Source organism: Chenopodium album, chromosome 17, assembly GCF_948465745.1.
Source record: "Chenopodium album chromosome 17, dcCheAlbu1.1, whole genome shotgun sequence".
Lineage (NCBI taxonomy): Eukaryota > Viridiplantae > Streptophyta > Magnoliopsida > Caryophyllales > Amaranthaceae > Chenopodium > Chenopodium album.
This window is the reverse complement of record NC_137850.1, coordinates 49,760,689-49,783,583: the sequence shown is the minus strand read 5'-3', so window position 1 is coordinate 49,783,583 and position 22,895 is coordinate 49,760,689. Positions and strand designations below refer to the sequence as shown.

Here is a 22,895-nt window from a genome sequence, read left to right as displayed (position 1 = left end):
CAACAGGTCTCTTTGTTCAAAAGCACTACTGTGGAATATATATCATCTAAGAGACCTCCTGAGACCAGTTTAAAATAGGCGGTCTCTTAGAATTTAATACTTGTACAAAAAAGGCGTGCTGATTAGGTTGTTGTGGTAGGCTACTGATAACAGTACCTAAGAGAATGCCTATTAGATACAGGCGGGCTCATTTTGTATCAGTTTTTTTTTCTTCGCAGAATGGGGGTACAGTTGTAACTCTATGTACCCCTAGATCCGCCACTGCCATGCTTTACCAAGAATGTTAGGGTTGGTGAGTGCACAGCGGAAGTGAAGATGTGTTTGATTGAGATGTATAAATTGAATTGATAATTGGCAAGATAAGGAGTGAAAAATGAACTTACAATTTTATGTAACGACGAGCACTTTTATTCCACTATTTGAAAAATAGGAGAGTACAGGTATCATTTAAGGTTTATAATACAATATGACTCTCTCTATATTAATCTCTAAAGAGTATTACAATGTAAAGGTAAATGGTACAAGGAGGTATAGTATGTAGGAAGGCTTATGTATGGTATGACTTCTTGTGTTGTTTGTTTTCAATGATTGAATCCCTATTTATAAGTGTAGATGGAGTTTGGAAGAAATGGCCGGAATATTCTAGGAATTCCTCCATCATCATTCTTATATCCATAACGTTTTAGAAAATTCACGAACCATGTATTATATTCAAGCTATAGCTTCCAATATCAATAATGATCTAGAACATTCAAGTAGGATATTATTCTAGAGATTCCGGAAGCCTCTAAAATATGCACAATACTCCATCAAAATAATGGGTTTATAAAATTTGGGCCATACCCAACAAAGAAGAAAAACTTTACAAATTAATAGAGTAATAAACTCTGCAATCCACGATCATGCATTTTACTAATACTTATAATAACATTACATATCAGTTTTTGTTTAAGATAATTATCTTACTCAGCCCAATTGCAATGGATAATGACTATCAGGAAATACAAGTTACTCATCCTGAGTAACAACAAATGTAACTCAAGGGGCACGGATGTAATTTCGTGTTTTTAAGTTGGGGGTAAAAACGTCCACAAAAGGTTTTTTTTAAAAAAACAAAAAAATTAATAATAATAAAAATTTGTGTAAAATTACAATATATGCCACTTGAGTAACAAATTTCGTTACTCAGGATGAGTAACTGGGGCTTGCTGACTATCACAATTTATTATATTGACTTGCAATAATGTAATATTTTTTTGATAAGTCGTCTACTCGTCTATACTATAGACTGTAGACCTTCACCAAATACGTACGCACGCAGAATTCTATATGACAAATTAAATCTGAGAAGCAACCAATCTAGTATTATAAATTTGTTTTTCAATTCTAATGTTTTAAATTAAAAGAGCCAAATACCCCTTTTGTGAAGTCTATAAAATACCCGCATACTCCGTTTATAATTGTGCATCAACAAATTAAAAAAACATCACATTGATTAGCTAGCTATCTTTAACGTGCATAATAATCAAGTTCTAGTCTTTTGCGTTGTCAAGGTAATTTTTTTATACGAGTATAATTTTTTTTCATTTTGTTTCATCCTTTCCTTTTTTTCGTTGTTGTTGTAGTTATACTATATATTGTTTCATCCATTCTTTTCCTAAGGAAAAATGGCGGAGTCAAGTGATAATTTAAATGAGATGAACAAGGAGTCATCAAAAGCGATTTTAAACGAGTTGATGGAGCTAGGAGAGAAGTGGTGTGTTTCTCAGGATATCGCGAATCAATCCATTGCCAAAGATAATGATGGACAAAACATTGCAACTACGCTTTTAACAGGTACCTTGAAGAATCTGACAGAGGAACCCTTGCAATTATTTGATCACAAATTATGGGCAGGACACATTATCAGACTCTATCCAAATCCTCTTACGCATAGTATTGTTGGTCATTTTGCACACTCAAACGCCATGTTAAAGGGAATCGAAGCAGCAGTGGTGTATACGGCCAAGAATTGCCACGGTGATCTTTGCGGCTGGCTCCTTGCTTGGTCAGATTGCAACGGTAAATTGAAGGTATGTAGGATTTTTTTTTTTTTTGAACTTTTTTAATGGTAATAAGTTAATAACCCTGGGCAGGTTTATGCGGAATGTGGGCGTGAAACCAAATTCAAGAACATCGACTGGGAACAGATCAAAATGAAGTTGCATGACAGTGAGTCGAAGACAGCCAATATCCATGATAAGGAGACTGGAACCACACTGGTTGCAAAATTACATGGCTTTGGTGGCAGAGATTATCTTTCTGCTTTCTTTTTCTTTAATTATTAAACTTGGATACTCGAGTATATAATAAATGGAGTTCTACTCGTGAGGAGGGTTACTCAAAGTCATCATTTTTTTAAATCTGTTTAAAATGTCTTGTATCATTTATATGTCAGTGTTCTTGATATATATATATATTTCAATATTTTATGTGAGGGTTACTCAATGGTATACTATTGTATTTTTTTTCATTTCAAAATTTTCATATGAGCAAATTTGTCAAATCAATAAAAAGTTTACCTTTGGGTGCTTGTGCTTACCCTTTTGTGTACTTTGATGCATGTAAGAATATTTATACTTTCTTCGTTTTTTGTTACTTATTACAATATGTATTTATTATACTTGAAATTATAAAGGATAAAGATGATTATATCATCATCATTAGTAGTTATTATTTAGAATATGTAAATCCCTTGATTTACTTCTTAACTTTGATAGTCAAAGTATATCCCTTATAATTAGCTAACGTACCTAGTTATATTGTATCTAGTCATAGTTTGGTATGTTCAATGCTTTAATCTTGTACTATATATACTCTTGTATATTTATCAATATAATTAAAATAAAAATAAGCTATGAAAGGATATCATAATAACTTCACCCGTGCATTATGTAAAAATAAACTATTTCATTAAAAGTAAAAATAACATAAGTATTCTATATATAAAAGGAAAATAATACAAGAGTACATCAATACAAGGCCATACAAACCAAGCATATAGAAATAGAAGAGCAAAACTTAAACAACCGTATATATATCCTTTCCCATAGAAGGCAGTACATGCATTACGTATAAACTCGAAATCTTAGTTGGAAGGTGGTGGCGTGAGAGACGGGATGGAATTAGGGAAGTTGATAAAAGGCATATTTGGCATAGGAGGGAAAGCCAACCTTGGAATGGAGGCAATTGTAGTAGGCATGTTCGGAATTGGAGGGAAAGCCATAGGGAAATTTGGAATACTAGGCATGTTTGGGATCGAGGGCAACCCCGTTTGAGGAGCCGTTGTTGTTTGGAGAAGGTGGCGGCCTCCTTCGATGCTTGACATCGACAAGGCGGCGATGAGGATAGCTACGAGGATGAATTTAGAAGCCATTTGTGCAACTTAATTGTATTAGAAGTTGTCTAAGGGTGTATGTTAGTTGTCTAAGGTTATGCCACGCTTATTGCCTAATTAAGTTGTTAGAACTTGTCTGTTCTACGACATTGATTTTTAATTGTAACATTCTTAATTGTAACACCTTGATAAAGGATTCGTCATGATTTCACTGTAACACTCTTTAATCTTTCAAAACGGTAGTCTCTTTCACATCCTCTCTCCGGCACTCCAATTAGGTCAAGATATACGTGACAATTTCTAATCTCGGGCATCCCAAATTGTATTAAGTATATGAACCCAAATTGTAAGGTGCACTAGAATTGCAAAAGGCACAGAATCATATCCGAAATAGTTACTTAACCTACAAAAAATTTTACGGATTTTTTCCCTACATTGTAAATAAGCATAGGTGCATGATCATTAAGTCCAAAAAATTGATCCACATTCATGGTAGCACATTATTATTAGGAAGGAGAAAACGCGAAACAGAATGATGCTGAATTTACACAAACAACGTAACAACAAGATGAATTCAGGGATGGACTGTTAATACCTCACATGACAGGGTTTAAATTCTTCATAATATTTCTTTAACTAAGTGAAACAGAATATAAAGAAGTGTGCTTTTGCTCTGTGAGCCTGTGATCAAGAGCTACTTTAAAGTTCGACATGTTGTAACAGTTTCTATGATAATATAAGATATTAACTGATAAAATGACATAATGTCTTGTATTACATAGGTTAATGCATGATGCCAGTCGAACAACAAACATTTCAGAAACAAAGAAGCTGCTGTGATTAAACCAATTAATTAATAACATACAGATTACATAGATAATGAATTATATGGCAAACTAACAGCCAAACATTAGTTCAGATTTTGACAAACTAAAATCTACTGATTAAACTAAAACTCAACAGAACATTCTTCATACAAATTATTTCTATCCGATTCTTGGTGATCAGATTTTGACAGTATCAGACATTCAGACTAATATAACTGACTGGACATGATTGACCGAACTCGATTGTCATAGTTAAAACTAACATGTAACCAAGATTACATGTAGTAACAATTTTGACCAAACAACATTGATTAATGATTAACTTACTAGGCTAGATTTACTAATCTTGACTCTTAACCAACCTGAAAATATCACAAAAATAATAATAATTTGTACAGATTATTTATTTCATACATGCATATACAACCTAAAGTTTACTATTGTTCAAAAAAATAATAATTAAAATTAATAAAATTTTTATAAAAAAGCTGTTGAAACCTTATAAGATTTGGTAAATCCGTGCATTGCACGGGACCATAAGCTAGTTAATAATCAAAGTTAAAAAATATCACAAAAATAATATACCTTAAGAATGAGTACTTTGTAATATTGTAAAACATATGGATGGATGACTATTATGAAGTGTAAAAATGACAATGACAAGTAGTTTGGCACCAATATTCAAATTAAGAAAATAATTTATAAAAAAAATAATCATATTTGAGATTATGTAGTATAAAATATAAATGACAAAAGAAAAGGAGATAAGAAAGAAGGGGGCAAGGTTTGTCATGCAAAAAGAAACAATGTGGTTACTTGGTTAGGGCCTTAGGGGTTGTCCTCCCTTCTTTTCCCTTCTTGCTGTGAAAACATGTGTTAAACACAATGAAGCAACTGTGACTCATAGCAAGCCTCACATTACAGTCAGTCACCGCAAGTCAGCTTAGCAAGGCTCCTTATTCTGTTATAACAGAATGGTCCAGTCAGCAGAGTTTGTTACGAGCTCTTCCAATTCAGCAGCTGTATTAGAAGCTTCTAGTCTTCTTCTATTCTGTAATAACAGCATATATATATATATATATATATATATATATATATATATATATATATATATATATATATATATATATATATATATATATGCTTATCCTATTGTAATGAATTCATTCATACAATTACATAGAAATAAAAAATTCTGTTTCTCCTATTTTTCTCTCTCTAAATTCTGGAATTTATACTCATTGATTGTTCTTCAATCTTTCTTTTGTTTCTACAACAAATCGATCCTATCAATTTGTGACAACATGAAATGTAGCAAATTCTTTTGCCTTACATCTTTCAAAGTTTTATTCATCTTCAAGACTTCATACACAATGCACACTTCAGAATAAATTAGTCCTGAAATTAATACCCCTAGTGTGGCACATACTACAATCCTTTGAAATTTCAAAATTTTCATCTCAAAAAGTTCCTTCAGAAGTTCAGATTTTTACAATAGAATACTTCTTTCAGGTGTCAATCTTAGACTGAAATGCCAAGAATGAATTCCGCTTCCACTTCATTGCGTATATTAGGCCAATCATAACCGGGGTAAGTAGTGCTACTCTGTCTTTGCTACTACTTACAGTACAAAACAATCGTCCTCTGAGCTGACATAATCTAATTCAATATCTTATTTGTAATCTCCTTGGGCTTCTGAGATGAGAACTTCCTTGGCTCTGGTCTCACTCTTTTTGAATCTGGTAGCGAATTTTTTTGAGTGGCAGATGAGCCTGAAATTGATGTGGGCAGTGACCTGAAAAGTGGGAAAGTCTCTTAAATCCATACGAAATGAGGCAAAAGCTGGAAGAAAACTGTACAAAGCATATTTAGTTAGACGGTTCCTTCAGTACCTTTTCATTGAGCCACCCTTCACTTGGTTTTTCTGAGCATTTGCACTTTTTGCTGTTTTTACACTCATACTGAGTGCAAGTGCAAGGAAAAAATTAAGCAAGTTAGAGAAACTGTAAGCATGTGGACTTCCAAGCACGCAAAGATTGAGGAAGATTACAGAACTGTTATTTCATTAAGAAATCTAATCCCTTGGGAGTGCAAATTTGTCGTCCCATGACCTGCATTGCTATTTAATTAAAGAGAAAGAAGTTCTTTGCATATTTTGGTGTTACTAAATTGCAATAACCCTTTAAGAAATATGGTTTTTTAAGGGGTTTTCTTTTTTCCAACTTTTTTCCCCTCTGCTCAATGTGCAGCAAGGAAAAAAATCAAGTGTTCAATATCCCCCTATGATTGTCATATGTGATGAGGCAGAGTGAATTGAGTTCAAAAAATGATTACTATGTATTACAGTATACATTTATACTACGATGATGCAAAAGAATATAATAGTAGAAGAGACAGATGCAATTGGGCCAACTTTTAGCACCTCAAGGCTTTCTTTAATCCATCAACAGAGAACACCTTTGAAGATATAGACTTTGTTCTCTTGCTTTGTCTGCCATTGGATCGATCATATAGACTCATTCTGGTTGACGTGGATTCCTGAAAGCTGTTTTTCGATTCCTATATGAAAAGAAGAAAAAACTTATAAGCGTAAATGATAAGCAAGGACATACCATTAGGCTTTCCCAATCCCTTCAATAACATAAAACAAAAGGGTTACAGAGACGCACAAAGCAGGCAACTGAGCTAGATTCAACAGTCAAACAATATATGGCATAATTAAATTTGGGCTAGCAAGTTGGTTTTCTAATACTGAAGATGGATATAGTGCTATCTCTTATACACAGAATTGTGATCATTAAGTCAGATGAAAGGAGTAAAGTGCAAATTTGAAAATGTTACAGGAGATTCATCTTCTCAAATGAAGACAGAACTCAGCTCTAGCTAGTTCGGTAATTGCAAAAACTCCTCATATGGCAAAGATAATTATATGCAAGAACTCAGCTTACCCTCCTTTGAGCTCACCACGTTGAACAGTATATTTCTCTGATGTTTTCTGCATGAAGAGTTCCATAAAACCAAAAATCAATTACTCATTAATATGAAAAAATAAATAAATAAAAAAAAAAAATCAGAGTCCATATTTACAGCCCAAACATACCACTATATGGAAGCTGCAGTTTATTCCAAGGCGTTCACACTTTGTATACTAACTAACAGCATAATTCAATAGCAAATCGAAGGGGCTTAAGCCATTGTTCAATAAAGAAGATTTAGCAAATCAGGTAAATAGAAAGACAAAGAGGGGAGTTCAAAAGGTTTACGAGTTTTGTATAAGAGATGCAAAAGAAGACAACCACATAACATACAATAAGATTGAACTTCTTTCTTATCATGAGCAATGACATATATACTGGCAGTTTTAAAATCTAAGCCTATCAGAGGAGGAGAATCGATTCCATAATGGTGATTGAAGATAAGTACAGGGCCTGTACTCTCATTTAAAAAGCATGAAGTAAGAGTTTCCTACAACCCTTACGTTTTAGTAACCAGATTACATGAGAACTCATTGCATAGATCAATCAATCTGTTACCCTTTTAGATCAGTGTGTGATTAATGCATATAATGAAGCCAAGGACTAAAGCAATCTAGGAATTTCTCTAGGTGAAACCATAACAGGGAAGTCATTATAAATTTAGGCTGAAGCAAGGGGAATAATTATATCCTTTAAATCTGACCTTGACACTCTAGACCAGAATGTGGAAAAAAAAATCAATAAACTTCAAAAATTGCAGCATTCAAAATTATTCTACTCTGTATAAACCATATTAATTATTCCAGCTCCAACATGCAACATTAACTTAAAATTATAAACCAAAATCATTTATCAAGTATCCCAGCCATACTTTAGCGGTTTAGCCCATAGACTACAGGCCATTCATATTAAACATAACACAAAACAGCTAAGAAACAACATGCTTGGGCATTGCTGTCACACGCAACATACTTATTACTACAATTGAACAAGGCACGCCATCTTTCCTACGTTCTTTGCAAACTCCATAATCAATAGAAGTGGCAATCTTCAAGATTTGATTTGCATTAGAAACGCTAAATTGGAAACCTGGACCCTGCAAGCACACGGGAATTAAGACAAACTCATTAACTACTAAATTTAACAATGACAGAAGCTACTCCAATTGCAAATGACAGTTTCATACAGAAGAATCTTTGCGAACACCAGCATTGAAGAAGGCAAAAACTGATAAAGCTGTATCTTTGCTGTGCTGCTTGTAAGCATCACCAAACAAGAAAACAGTTGTGAGCTGCCCATCCAAACAGCCAATCTTCCATAGGCTATAGCTCTTCCCAGTAGAGCTTGTCTTCGGACTTCCCTTTTCGGTTAAAAAGCCAACAGTTGCCCAACTACCAGATAGAGTGTCCCACTGTCCCCTTTAAGGCTTTAATCACATTCTTATTAATACCAAGGTCACCAACACATTAGAAGCAGCTTCTCCAAACACAGTGTTGCCTAATATCAATCATTTTCTAGTTAAAGGGATTACTTTACGGTAGACAATCAGACAAATCGAATATCTGAAAACTGGTTGCTCAGGTCTGTTGACGAAATCATTTGATTACTGTGTCAACCCCCACAAAAAAAAAGGATCAATTTTTTTTCCTAAAATTAATCCAAATGACAAAAAATTATCAAAAAAAAAAAAAAAAAAAAAAACTAGTTAGGGGCATTCTAGAATAAGCATACCAAATTCGAAGACCAGAAAATTTTTCAACATCAAGATCAGTTGGCTTCTTTGAATTGACTTGATTTGCGAGCCTTCGTAGCTGTTTCAACATCATAATCCATACAATCCTCAACAGCAGTCTTGAAGTCAGACACATTTCCACTTGGACGACGCACTTCATCGTCTGATTGATACCCTGCAAAATTAAACCAATTTAAGCAATGCCCAGAAAAAGATGAATGAAAAAACCCTAAAATTAGAATGCCTGCCAAGGGTTTGTGTAAATGCGTCAGTGAAAATCGAAGCAGATCATGCAAATCTCAAATACCTATGTACTAAATGAAAAAATTATAGCTTAGATTGAAGAAAAATAACGAATTTAAAAGAAATTGATTCCAAGAAATATTGATTACCATGGGATCTGGGGTTGGAAGAAGACGGAGAAAGAGGGGTTTCAAGAACACGGTCTTTAAGCGAGAGAAGGAGATTGGGGTCATCTTGATTATCAGTAGACATGGTTACAACTTGCTGGGAATAAAATTGGAACTTTGATAGTTCCTGCTTTTAATGGTGTTAATTTTGCAGAAATTGGAGGGAGAATTCATGTCTCGCTGGAATTTTAAAAATGATGAATAAATTAAATTAGGGCACCCAGTGCATTAGAAATTCTCCGCATGTTAAGGTTTTTTTTGATGTTTTTTTTTTTCTTTATTAATAATACATTTTTTAATATTCTATCTTTTTTTATTTTATTAAAAATAAAAGACTGTACAAAATGAGAAATCTATCTATATATAAGTATTACTAAAGTTAACCGCTAACATTATCTTTGCACACATTTTATTTTATAATTAAAAAATTTCCCTCCAAAATTAATTATGACTAAGGATGTTAGTGGGGCGGGTCAAGTAGGAGACCCGCCCCATTCCCGCTCCAATGGGTCCCGGTTTGGCTGGTGGTGGGCGGGGATGGGGATAAAAACCATACCCGCCATGGGTGATGGGGCGGGGTGGATTTTAGGTTGTACCCGCCACATCCCCGCTCCACCCCACCCGCCTCGCTTCATACTCGCCTTATCCCCACCCCATACCCATCTATATATTTTTTAAAAAATAATTATATACTTTTATGCTATTTCATATAAATAATTATGTAAAATAAAGTAATAAATGTAATACATTATAATATATTTTAAAAATATTTAATAATTGTAATTTTTTATCTTCCCAATAAGTTAAGTATACAATAAGGACCTCACTTTTCACATTTTTCACCGTTAAGGACCTCCCACTTTTTTTTTCACCTTTAAGGACTTATGTTCACTTTTCCGACCAAAATTAACTACATTAATTAAAAAAAGTTAGGTCCTTGGGTTAAATAAGTTAGGTCCTTGGGTTAACTATTTTACTTTTACAAAGAAAATCAAAATAAGTATGTTATTTATTATTTTATCATTTCCTTTTTTTCCGCATTAAAATAAAATAAAATAAACCATTTTCTTTCTTCTATGTTGTTTTCCATGTCTAGAAGCACCAACGCCTCCCTTAATCTTTCTAACCTTCTAAAACTTGCATCCATAATTAATACTCTTGTACTTGAACTCTAAATTCCAACTAATATAATACCAAACCAATTTTAGAGAGGAACTTACATCCACTTACAAAATTATATGGAAAAAAACTCGGAAATCATCCATGGAGAAACAGTCAATTGTATTGATTTAATATCCTAAATGCAACTGGGAATATGTCAATTGATTTGGTTTCGAAATTAGGGCTGATTTTGATTTAATATCATTAGTAGAGGTGGATGGCGATGGTGGCCTAAATGTCGAAATTGGGGCTGATTTTAATTACGGTTTGGGGTATGAATTGGTAGGAATGGGGTGGTGTTTTGGGTGGTAGTAGGTGTTTTTTGATCAAAAATCTAACAACATTATTAAAACAGGCAAATTAGGGCTAAACAAATTAGGGGTTCTAGGTATCTTTCATGCACTAAGCTTAAGTTGGGTGGATTTGGGAAGGTGCTTTTTTTGTGAACAAGGGCAACGACCACAAGATCAATTGGCGACTAGAAATTGCAATGAATCGGATTTGGATCGGGTGGAGCTTCACCCGCATCCATCAATCATTCTAATTGCCCCATCCACATCCATCTGTCACCCCTTCACCTACCATCCATATCCATCCATCCATCATCTGCGGATGAAAACGGGTGGAGTGGATGACAAATGGATGAGTATTAAAGTGAAAAAAACTCACATAAACTTTAATTTTCGGTTATTTATATAATAATTTTTTTATTTTATTAAAAGGAAACCATAATAACATATTGTTTGAAAACTTAATTTGCAACAAAAAAAAGACAAGTAATTTTCTTGTACATTTCATATTTTGTTATTAAAATTCTTAGATTAAAATTTTAATATATGTTAAACGGGTGGGTGGATGGTTAGCGGGTGAAAAAAATGTCATCCATATCCGATCCGATCCGATCCATCACCCGTTTCATCCGTCACCCGCTTCTCATCCATTTAATTCGGGTTTTTGTCCATTTATTTAAAGCGGGTGGAGCGGGTTAGCGGATATCCACCTAATATTGCAGCTACTCACATCTTCAGCAGGATCGGGTTCTCTATAGCTAGAGGGGTGGGGGCCCAGATTGTATCTCGGCTCCCCAACAATTTCTTGTAAATTGATTGACTTTGTAGGTTTTTTGATATAATAATAATAATAATAATAATAATATTTTTGATATTTTTGTTATAATAATAATAATAATAATAATAATAATAATAATAATAAAATCATAATAATAATGAAAATTTGTCAAGAATAAGCCAACATTTACTTGGTTAGCTCAAAGTAAACCAATTTTCGATTAACTCAGAATAAGTTGACATTTTATAATACTTTTTGATATTATTTGGTTCTTTTATAAAAAAGTTAATTAAGATTTAATTTTTGATTAATTATTAAAAAATAAAACTTTTTTCAATTAACAATTTAATAATAATAATAATATGTTGATGAAAAAAAACAATTTAATAATATAATAAATAAATATAAAATTCCCAGCGCCACCCACTGCTAGAGGATGGCCGGCAACTACCTCTCTCCCGGCGCCGGCGGCCCCACCCCTCCCTTAACCATTCCCACTTCCCCCTCCGCTCCCCCTTCCCGTTCATCCCCTCCCTAACCCTGAGTCCTTATCAGCCCCTCCACCCCAATTCGACAACCCTAGTATCCCCCACTCCCGTCATACCCCTCCCCCTTCCCGCCGTTTGGTCAACCCTATTAGCCCGGTTCAGTCGGATTTCCCAGGTTTGTGGGTAATTAGATGGGTTTTCGTGGTTGTTGGAGGGTTTCAATGGTTGTGCGGGGCTCATCGTCCACCGTGAAGGTTTTCGGCAACGATTGCGATCAAGTTTTCGTGTCAGGGTGGGAAAGCGAGAATGGGGAAAAAGGAGGGGTGGGGTTGCCGCCGCCGAGGGAGGGGCGCTGTTGGCTGGCCTCCGAAAAGGGGGGCTGGCCGGCTGGCAGTGTGGGTGGTGAAAGGGCGGCTTAGGATTTTTTTTAAAAAAAAAACTTTTTGTTTAGTAATTATATATTGTTTAATTATAGTTATACATTTAATTAAAATCAATAAATTATTTTTGATTATAAAATGATCTGTTTGGTAGGTTTTAGGTCATTTGACCTATTAAAATAAAATACCTTTAATAGTTCTTATTATGAATTAAACGAAAAATTGGCTTATTATGAGCTAACCACACAAAAATTGGCTTATTAATTTTCCTAACAATCATAATAATAAATTGGGGCCGTGCGTGGGCTTGTAACTAAAGTATTAAAAAACAAAATTGATAACAACTCATAAAAAAGTAGAGAATATTCTCAAATAATAATACATTGACATAAAAATAAGCTATTAATTTTGAAGATTCCAAAAAAGAATCCAGGCAAGGAATTTAATAAAATTGAACCAGACCATTTTCAGTATTAGTATTTGTAGTCCTGTGGAGGTACTGGTTTAGACGCCTTATAAGCCTCAGCACCCACACAAAAAAGACCGAACAAGGCGGCGAGACAAATATTGGCCACGTAATTTATAGACAACGTTCTTTAATAAGCCCTCTAACAAAGTCGTTGCCCCAAATAAAAGGCCTATTTGAGTCGCACCTACTTTCGGGGCTAATAGGGTCGATTTTAAACATTTCGTCTTAGATAGACGCTGGAGGCGGTATCTTTTTTTTTTTTTCTTCACAGTATAATTCCATAACATTGAATGGATAATTAGCCATATACCATATAATGGACTTATCCAATGCTTCCCCTACTATTTCTGTGCCCGATAACCAACCCGGATAACTTTTCAGCTCGCGTTCTCTGTTGGTTGATGGCTTGAATATCTCGTATCTAATTCTCTCGTATAGGCTAAGAATTGGATTATTCATTATTATGGTTTTATCAATATCTAACACCTCAAACTCACTTTTATGGGTACTATTATTATGCTTTTTTCTAATGTTCAATACTCTTATTTATTGCCACAATATGCCTTTCTAGAAGAGCTAGTCCTGATAGAATTCAAATATTATCTTCAACAATAAATTAGAAAACTTATCATAATAGCTACCTTATCATAAAATTATTATTAACGGTTTGGCAATAGTAAGATATATTTAGGAAATATTATTTGATTTGGGAATATCTAGATTTATTAGGATATTATTTCCATAACTTATCTTTGGTAGCTAGCAGTATGTGTTTGCGTAGGTTTAGGAAACTAAGCACAAGATTGTATTATAAAGATTCACCTCTTGAGATTAATGAAAGCAAGTCAGAGTTTACAATTTCACAGGTAAGCTTTCCTATAAGGCCCAAAACACTACGGACCCAACATTTGCAATCCCGTTGTTCAACACCGTCGCAACACAGCTTTCTGCCTTTCTGGCAAATTCCCAAGACCCGTTTTCTTCTGCTGTAGGGTTGACCTGTTAGCAGATTCCTTCCTAAGAGCCAAACACATTCCTTGTTAGCAACACCAGTCTTGATCTCCTCAAAGTTGTCCTTCAGGAGAGGATTCAATGCTGCTCATAGCTCGATCAGTGTTCCGCATCATTCACTTATGAGCTCAGGATCTCTTGCAGTTTATAAGCTCTACCTGAGAAAACTAGGGTCGTTCAATATATGAGCTAGCTCTGGATTCCAATCAATGATGTCACAAATCTGAGGATTCATAATCAGGCTTCGCATAATATCTGGATTATTCATCTGACCCCCCATTGCCCCAATGGCAGGCATGTTTTCTGGTCTGTCTATGCCCAAAAATTCATATATAATCAATACATAATTATCACTTCATTGTCCTGATGCTAAACAAAGTAAGCATACCCATTATCCTCATGAAGTGTGTTAACTCATACATCATTGGAATCCCAAAACAAAGGGTGTTCCTTATTGCCATTTTCCCTCTCTCGTCTCGTCTTGCTGCCTCCGAATTCATCGACGCCAAGGGGGATCTTTTCAAATCATCCGACAGCGATTTAGATGGTAAACAGCTTTTTTTTTTAAAAAAAAATTCGCAGTTGATAAACTCAATTAATTTGTCGATCTTTATGCAATTGATTTGTTTTAAGTGACGGTGGTTTTTTTTTTCTTAAAACGGCGGTGGAGGATTTTGTAAATATTCGGGTTAATACAGTACAGAGTATGTAAATTTGTATAAATGTGAATAATTATTTTAAGTCTTATTCCTCAGTTTGACCTTTCACATTATAGTTGTGTCCTCAATTTGACTTTTGACATTATAGTTGTGTTTGGTGAAAAACTGATACTCCGTACATAGTAGTGATTGTGTTAGCTACTAAGTATTTTATTAGGTGTTTTTTTTTTTTAATCGGAAGGGAAGGTAATTTATCTGTAAGTGGTTTTTTTTTTTTTTTTTTTTTTGAACCAAGCTGGGAATTTCTAAAGCATTTTAATTATCCAAAACTTCACCTAGAAAGAGAATGCATCTTTTTGAATGTGGGCAGCTGCCAAGAGTTAGAGGAATATGGACTTATTGACTGAAATAATAGATTCAAGAATTATAAGTGGCACATATTCGGATAGCACTCAATTCTCATCATATTAGCAACTCACTTTGATATTCCTCTTTATTTTTTTCTTTTTTTTTTTTTTAAACAGAAGGCTTTTCTTTTGATTTTTTTATAATGAGAAAATTTGGTATGTTATGACCCGACCGGATTAACTAGGTTGCTTCATGGGCTGACATCTTAACTACCGGAATAAACATATACTTGTATATATAAAAACAGGTTTTTTTTTTTTTTTTTATTAATGTAGTAGAGCACCGATATTCCAAATTTTGGGCGTCCTTATGACATATTAGATAATGATGTTCTTGCACCTCCTGTGAGTATATTAACTACTGTCATGAAAGGGATGTCTTGTCTGAACAAGTTGCCATTTGTATCTGAACTTTTCTTATTGGGCAGGGTACTAGAGTTGCAGATGAGGATGTTATTTGGGAAATTCCCTGTTTCTCATGGTGAGAAACGAAATTTGTTTCTCATGGGGGCATCTGCACGTTATTCACGTCGTGATCATTGTATTAGCTTACGTCATAGTGAGACAGGGATGGTGGATCAGGTAATTCTATATCTATGAGTAGTAGATTGCCTTTGTAATCCAAATGTTATCTTTGTATTTGGCTCTCAGAACTTTTGTGTTTGTAGGTTTTACTAACAACCAATGCTGATGGCTTGAGATTTGTGAAAGTGAGGGGGAAATCCGTGTGTGTTCCTCAGATTGGGGATAAGTTTAGCAATAGGCGTGACTTACACTCAGGAGGATATAACATGGACTGTGGAAGGTATCACTCCTGACATCATATTTAATCCTCATGCTATCCCATCACACATGGTTAAGGTTGCAGCTCATGTTGGAAAAGAAGGAGATGCTACACCATTCACTGATGTCACTGTAAGTCTTGTGTTCTTCCACTATTATAGTGCTGTGCTAGAATACTTTGGTCCATTTTATGCTTAAAAAAAATATCAGGAATTGACTGTTGCTGAAAGTTAGATAACTCCCAATTATTGGTTGGCCGGAGAAGTCGATCTTTATTTCCGGCAGTGCATTTGCTGGCTGGTCGAGGAGTTGTTGAATAGCCGCGGGCTAATCGCAAAGTTGTTGACCAGTTGTTCGGAGTCAGTGGAGGAGTTGTTCAACATTCAAGTTACCGACAAATTTGTTACAAAATTAACCACTAAATCAAACACCATACCTGGAAATTTCGGCTAACAGGATCTAATTTAGGGCTTCAAAATCGAAAAGTTGCAATACATTTAGCCCGAATTAACCAAATGTAGTGCCGTACAAAAATCACGACGAAATAATCAAGACGGAGCTAGAAGTTATGCGTTGATTGTTTGTGTGACGGTGGTGGTGGTAGCGGATTATCCACCGTCGACCATCATCGTTTCCTTTGTTTCTCTCTCCTAGTTTGTTATTCTCTCTCCTTCTCACCAAGTTTACCCATATATCATTAGAATGAAGGAGACAGTGTCAAATTTGCCGTCAAATTGCAGCTACGGAGTCCTAATCAGCATTCCACCACTTTACAAACACATGTCAGAAAAAGTTTCAATTATTTACGATAATGCCATGATATCAACATGAAGGGTCTACAGTATATACTGCTATGTACTGTAAATGTCATGTACTGTTATATACTGTTATGTATTATTAAATTATATATATAGGTTAAAAAAATTTCTTTTGTTTTATTTTTCTCACATTTTTCTAGTTTTTATTCTACCATGATCTCTCATTCTGCCTTCCTCCTTCGCTTATTTTTATTCATCACATTTAAAGCTAGCAAATTATAATTTGGGGATAGATAACATTATTCAACAGCTTTGAAATTCTAATTATCAGTTTTTTTTTCAATATTAATCTCTGCGTTCAATTCATTAATCTAAAACGTAACCCTAATCTATATTTCTAAGTATAATTAATTGTTTTTGTTAATTTCAATCTCTCCCTCTCATTAATTAAAAACCTTAATTTGTATTCAATGGCTACAATAATTTGCTAGCTATTGTAACAGATTTTATCTGAACCCAAATAAAATTTCAAACTAAATACATATCATCAAAGAAAGATAATACAGTAGCATTGATTAGTGCTTTTCAATTCATGATACTTAATTTTTTAATTATATTCTTCTATCAATTGCTTTGGCTAGTTGAGGAGCCAAAGTTTTTTAATTGAAACAAACTACCTAATACGAATTATGGAGAGTGAAAGGTTTAAAACGAAAGATTTAAGATTTTAATAAATTTCCTTACAATAATCACAATGGGTGAAGTATAAAAAACGCTGGGTAGAAATTTGATACATATTTGACATTGATAATGTCGTTGATTTCATTATGCGATATAATTTTTTCGGAACGATTTTCATCATTGATTTCATTTTGCAATCTAATCTCTGTAAGTATAAATTATGCATTGGAAACCATACTAAATGTAAATAGAAAAGTAATTACAATTGATGAATGCCCATTTAGTTTATTCATCTTTTTTTTTTATTGTTATTCTTACTTTGTAATTTACATGACATAGAAATAATTAATAATATTGATGTACCTTTAGAAAAATATATATACTGCATTAAAAAAAATGGTGAGCACAAAGATTTGATCCTTAAACCACAAATCAAAAAAGTAATACAGTTCACCATCTTAGCTAAAGTTAAACAATGTTTAAAATATACGAAAAATAAATAATAAATTTAATTAATTTTAATAGTAGTACATTACGGTACATTGCTTTAGTAGTACATAACGGTACGCGTCGTTTACCATAGAATTTTCGCAACAGGGCTTGTTGATATCTGATATCAATGGGGACTAGTGGTAATAAACTAATGGTAACTACGTATTGAAATACAAAAGCTCAAAATGTAGGTGCCGAAGATCACATAGGCCTATCCAATCTGCTAAAGTCAATCCTAACAACCGAACATTCTTTAACCCTGACATGTTTTTAGGAACCCAGAAGAAAATCCAAATTATAATCAGAAACACCACCATATCTATGAGTATAAGCATAAGTTGAACGGCTTTATCATAGCATCACCGTGACTAAAGAACTGAAATAACCGTATAACAAAAAACACCACCAATAATAGCAGTGGTAACGTGGCAGTGGCAGCAATAACTGAGCAAGTAATGATAAGGCCTAAAAAACTGCTATAATCCTAGCAGCAACACACAAATAACAAGCACATATAACCGGTAACAAAAGTATGTATACTACCTTACATAGTACCTCAAAGCATGAACATTCCCTCAGTCCCTCTGTTGTGCAGATGCTGAACAATAGGAAGATTGACCTGAGCTAATAATGTTAATTACGAGTACTAAATAGTAAATATCTATTTAAATAAGAATAAATGAGTAAATTCATAGAAAGTACAATAAAATATAATTAAGCGACTCGAACTTAATTATCTTAAAACTTAACTTACAAAGTTCTAATCAGTAAACTCATACATACATATATGTAAGGAATAAAATGATAAAGTAATAAAGAAAGTAGTTTTGGCGGTGACATTTCTGTGTAGTATCTGAAACAACCAAACACACTCACACACCTTGTTCATCTTAATCCGCCATTTCTGCAACCTTCAAACCTCCATCTTCCCCAAATCGCAACAATGTCTCTCAATCTTCGCCAGAAACAAACAGGTATATAAAGTCCCCCTTCTTACAATGCAAATCAAAACCCTAATTTACTTTCTTTTTTTTTTTTTTTTTTTTAATTTCTATAACAAAACACGCAAAAATCAAAGAGCTCGAAGTTAGAAATTGCAGAACAACAATTGAGGAGAGAGAAAGTGAGAAAATGCAGACAGATAACGCGAATTCGAGTACCTTGAGGCTTCGATCATCAATGGAGAATTCATCTGCGAACTTCAATACCTCAAATTGCAGTATTCTGATCCACAAATTTCTACAAAATCAAAGGCAAATTGATACTCCATTGTTGGGTGATTTTGAGAACTCGAATTCTTTTGTTGATATCGATTTAAATCGATTGATTATAGTAGAAGAAGAAGAAGAAGAAGAAATAAAGAGTATTGGAGATGAATAACAATTGACAATGCGGAAGAAGCAATTGACAATGTAGAAGAGATAGAAAATCAAGTGGTTTCTCGTAAATAAATTGATTCAAATTCAGCACAAACATCCAAATCAAATTAAACTGAAGGTAGTTTCTATACAATCAACCTTCTAATTAATCAACATACATATTCTTCTATAATCAATCCATAATTGATAAAAATTAACACGAATTAGACTTGAAAAAATTGAACTTGTATGCAAAAAAATACCCTTTGAATGCACAAATGTTAACCTTTTTATAAATAAAGGTGACCCGTTGTACGCACAAATGTTATCCTTTTGTATGCTCAGAAGTTATCTTTTTTTTACAAAAATGTTACCCTTTGTATGCGCAGATGTTACTGTTTTTATGCATAAAAGTGACCCATATAAAATATAGTATTACTCCCCTCTAAAAATTAACTTGAATTCATGCATAAGCGTTACCCTTTTTACCCACAAAAGTTACCCTTTTCATGCATAAACGTTACCCTTTCTATCCACAAAAGTTACCTTTTCATGCATAAACGTAACCCTTTCTACCCACAAAAGTGACCCTATAAAATCACATAATAAGTTACCCTATAACTCACAAAAAATACTTGTAGATAGCCTCCATAGCAAAAATCATCAAAGCCAACATAACTAGAAGTTAATAAGGTTTGTCAAAGTCTAGCCCCAGATTCTTTCTTAAAGAACGAAACTAATTAAAAAATATGAATAAAAAAACTATATAAAAAAAAAATCAGATTAGAAATAAATTCAAACAATATAAGTTTAATTTCGTCGTTTGGATTAGTAGAAATTAAAAATGCAATTGTCTTCTTCTTTATAAGCTTAACATTTACCATTTTAATCTAAAACTGAAGAAGAAGAAAAAAAAATACTCAATTTTGGTTTTAGAAAAATGCAAAAAATTGAGATAACAAATTTGAAGTTGGAAATCAAGATGATATTGCAAATGGAAGAAAAAAATTGCTTGAATCACCAAAGAAAATGGAAGAAAGAAGTACACATCAATGGAGATGAGAGAGGAAAAATTCAGGAGAAAGAGTTTTTGAAAGTGGGATACAGTTTAATTTGCGAGGGGATGAGAGAAAAAGAAAGGAGAGAGAAAATGGAACTGTTTTCATAAGCTGATGTATTACATCGAGTAAAAAATGAGTTACTCACACGTGTCAACCCAAACTCACACACCTACACTTGCTTAATATGGGCCGATTTACAATGAATTTATTGTAAACCGACTTTTTTTAAAAGTTTGTGATTTCTTTATGTCTAGTTATGTTAGAGAGGGGCATTATGTTCCTGTTGTAACAAAATGCAAGTGTCTATATACCTTGCATTCGTTGGTTTCTATAACCTTAATTATTAAATAAAAAAGTCCCCTCTATTTTTTTTAAAAAAAACATGATGCTTTTTTTTAATTAGGTTTAATTATATGAGTGTTGGGCTAGTGTGGCCCAAATTCCATATCACAAATTTTCATCTCAATGTTTCTAGGAAACTCTACTAGATAAAGAATTCGATAGAGAATTGTGGAGGAATCTATAATTGGTGAATGGTCATGCAGATTATAGATTTTGTAGTAATTTTAAGAGCATGCGTGTAGAATTTTCCACACATCTACCTCCATAAATAGTGGTGTTGGACATCATTTGAGAACATGTATCCACTTACATATCTTCCAATACTCTGATCGATACTGTACAACTTGTGTACAATTTGTGTGCCCATTTTTTTTTACTACTTATCTTGCCTATATCTTTCTCCTAGTAATTTTCATAATCTACTCTGCATCTTTATAATTTGCTACCACTATGGGAACTCACATATCCTAAAAATGAGTTATTACAAATTAAAATTCAAGTCATTGAGATTGAATGTCCGATCCCTAATTAAAGGTTGATATTATAGAATATACGTACTTAATTTTATTATCGTTGTTATTATTAATTAACATTTAATATTTCATTTTTCTCTATTTTGCTTCAACGATCAATAATATAGTATATGATAATATTGGACGTTCTCCTTCTCCATGCATAAAGTTATAAAATGTACTTGAAGATTGCATTGAATAATTATTGCAAAAGGCACTTTATGAGACTTCTCAAAACTTTGGGTACAACTTGGTAAATTCAATAATTCTTATATATTCAACTTGGTGCACTTAAATTTAATTACACATTTAAAGGCATAATTTTGTGATATACTTGTATATTTTTTTGTTCATATAAAAAATTTTACTCGGTCTATAGGTTTTCAATTTCTTCTTGAAGTGTTTGGTCGAAACAATACAAATAAAGTGAAATCCCCAATCTTTAAATAAATTAAATTGAGCTTTTTAAAATCAACTTAATCGATTACCACAATCAATTTAATTATTTTCCGTCCTTATTAGATATTCATTCTTTTAACATTTTCATTTTTCTATGCATAAAAATCCCTTGTTCAATTCTAATTATAAACAATTCGATATTAAAAAATCAATAGATTGATTGATACTAATAAAATTTAAAGTAAAGTTTAATTAGACGTGCTAACAAACGTAATGTTCTTCTCCTCTTTCTATGTACAGCCATGATCCTTATCTTTTCCGTCGGGAGACTTGCGATTCGGGACCGGGAGACCACCAGCCAGAGCATTGCAACGCCATAATGTCCATCACCAAATTTCTCTTCAACCCTCAATTCTTGTTGTTTATTAATCCTCCTTAATATGATTTCACTATCTTGGAAAAACCCATAATTGCCCTTTCTTGCATTAATTTTTCATCAATGGATTGTGTTACTCTCTCTCTTTCTCTCACAAGTTGAAATTCATCATTCAAGAATCTCAGAAAGCCGAAGTATGACTTGATTTTGTCTCTATTATTATATAATTTGTTCATAACACGGCTGACTCTCCCCATTATTTGAAGAAGATATAAGAAACTCAGAAATGGATGACAAAGTAGAAACTCCTTTTACAAATGAGATATTTCGACAATGATTCTTGTAAAGATGGAGATAAATTATTTGTATTGGAGTATAATGGAGAGAATTGAATTTTATATGAAGTACGAAGGAGAGAATTGATTTGTATTGGACTTAAATGATGTATGAAAGGGAGAAATTATATCGTCAAATGTTGATGCTCTGTTTTTGAAAGATGCCCTGTTTTTTACAGAATTATATACTTATTTGTTTTTTTTAGTTGTACCATTTGTCATTTCATGCTTGTCTACACAACAATAATAATCATAATTATAAATTTTTTTAGGAAACCTAGCTAATAAGATTAATATGACAACATACAAGAAAATCTTGATTAATACATAGTATAAATATAAAGGAAAGATTTCTCAAGACATTTTAGAGCACCACATAAGAAAATTGTAGATTGTAGTCAATGGAAAAAGAGATTTGAGAATTTTTTAGAATTAAAAATCAGCAAAATAAAAGAATCAAATTTCACAAATTTTTGTATGCGGTCTGCTGTACCGTGCGACAGGGGTTATTCGAGTTTCTCGGATAGGGGTTACTCGAGTTGCCGGGGTTGTTCGAGTTCCTCGGTTAGGGGTTACTCGAGTTGACGGGGTTACTCGAGTTTCTTGATCAAGGGTCACTCGAGTTGTCGGGGTTACCCGAGTTTCTCGGTCTGGGGTTACTCAAGAGGTAATGTTACTATATAGAGTATTCTTTTGTTTTTTTTTTTTTGATAAGATAAAGGATCCGACTAGATCTCAACCCTTGAGAAAAGCTACGGAGTATAAGGGTATGAGACTAAGAGCATGTTCACATTTATTGAAATGAGTTGAACTAAACTGATTGGAGATAAACTGA

The 22,895-nt window shown here is 33.4% G+C and overlaps 2 protein-coding genes and 1 pseudogene across 2 annotated transcripts; 1 reads left to right on the top strand and 2 right to left on the bottom strand.

The window, feature by feature from the left end:
- Positions 1-5,584: 5,584 nt before the first annotated feature.
- Positions 5,585-6,752, bottom strand: LOC145588412 (uncharacterized). The gene is made up of 3 exons (XM_081645053.1): positions 6,626-6,752; positions 6,096-6,164; positions 5,585-5,998 (listed from the first exon to the last, which is right to left on the bottom strand). The coding sequence occupies exons 1-3, from the start codon at positions 6,721-6,723 to the stop codon at positions 5,863-5,865; spliced, it is 303 nt and encodes a 100-aa protein (XP_081501179.1). The 5' UTR covers positions 6,724-6,752; the 3' UTR covers positions 5,585-5,862.
- A 1,354-nt stretch (positions 6,753-8,106) lies between these two features.
- On the bottom strand, positions 8,107-9,405 carry LOC145589251 (uncharacterized). Its single transcript, XM_081645784.1, has 4 exons — positions 9,303-9,405; positions 8,982-9,085; positions 8,365-8,589; positions 8,107-8,274 (listed from the first exon to the last, which is right to left on the bottom strand). Exons 1-4 carry the CDS (start codon positions 9,403-9,405, stop codon positions 8,107-8,109), a joined length of 600 nt encoding a protein of 199 aa, XP_081501910.1.
- A 4,248-nt stretch (positions 9,406-13,653) lies between these two features.
- On the top strand, positions 13,654-15,944 carry LOC145589250 (DNA-directed RNA polymerase II subunit 2-like; annotated as a pseudogene).
- The last annotated feature ends 6,951 nt before the right edge of the window (positions 15,945-22,895 follow it).

Bases quoted from the DNA above. Each gene is read 5' to 3' on its own strand.
- LOC145589251 (XM_081645784.1), bottom strand. From the start codon at position 9,405: ATGTCTACTGATAATCAAGATGACCCCAATCTCCTTCTCTCGCTTAAA. The intron at 9,086-9,302 runs GTAATCAATATT...TTAATTTTGCAG, and splicing joins TTCCAACCCCAGATCCCATG to GGTATCAATCAGACGATGAA. The intron at 8,275-8,364 runs GTATGAAACTGT...GTGTGCTTGCAG, and splicing joins GTGTTCGCAAAGATTCTTCT to GGTCCAGGTTTCCAATTTAG.
- LOC145588412 (XM_081645053.1), bottom strand. From the start codon at position 6,723: ATGAGTCTATATGATCGATCCAATGGCAGACAAAGCAAGAGAACAAAG. The intron at 6,165-6,625 runs GTGCTAAAAGTT...ACTTGCACTCAG, and splicing joins GGATTAAAGAAAGCCTTGAG to TATGAGTGTAAAAACAGCAA. The intron at 5,999-6,095 runs GTACTGAAGGAA...CCCACTTTTCAG, and splicing joins AAGGGTGGCTCAATGAAAAG to GTCACTGCCCACATCAATTT.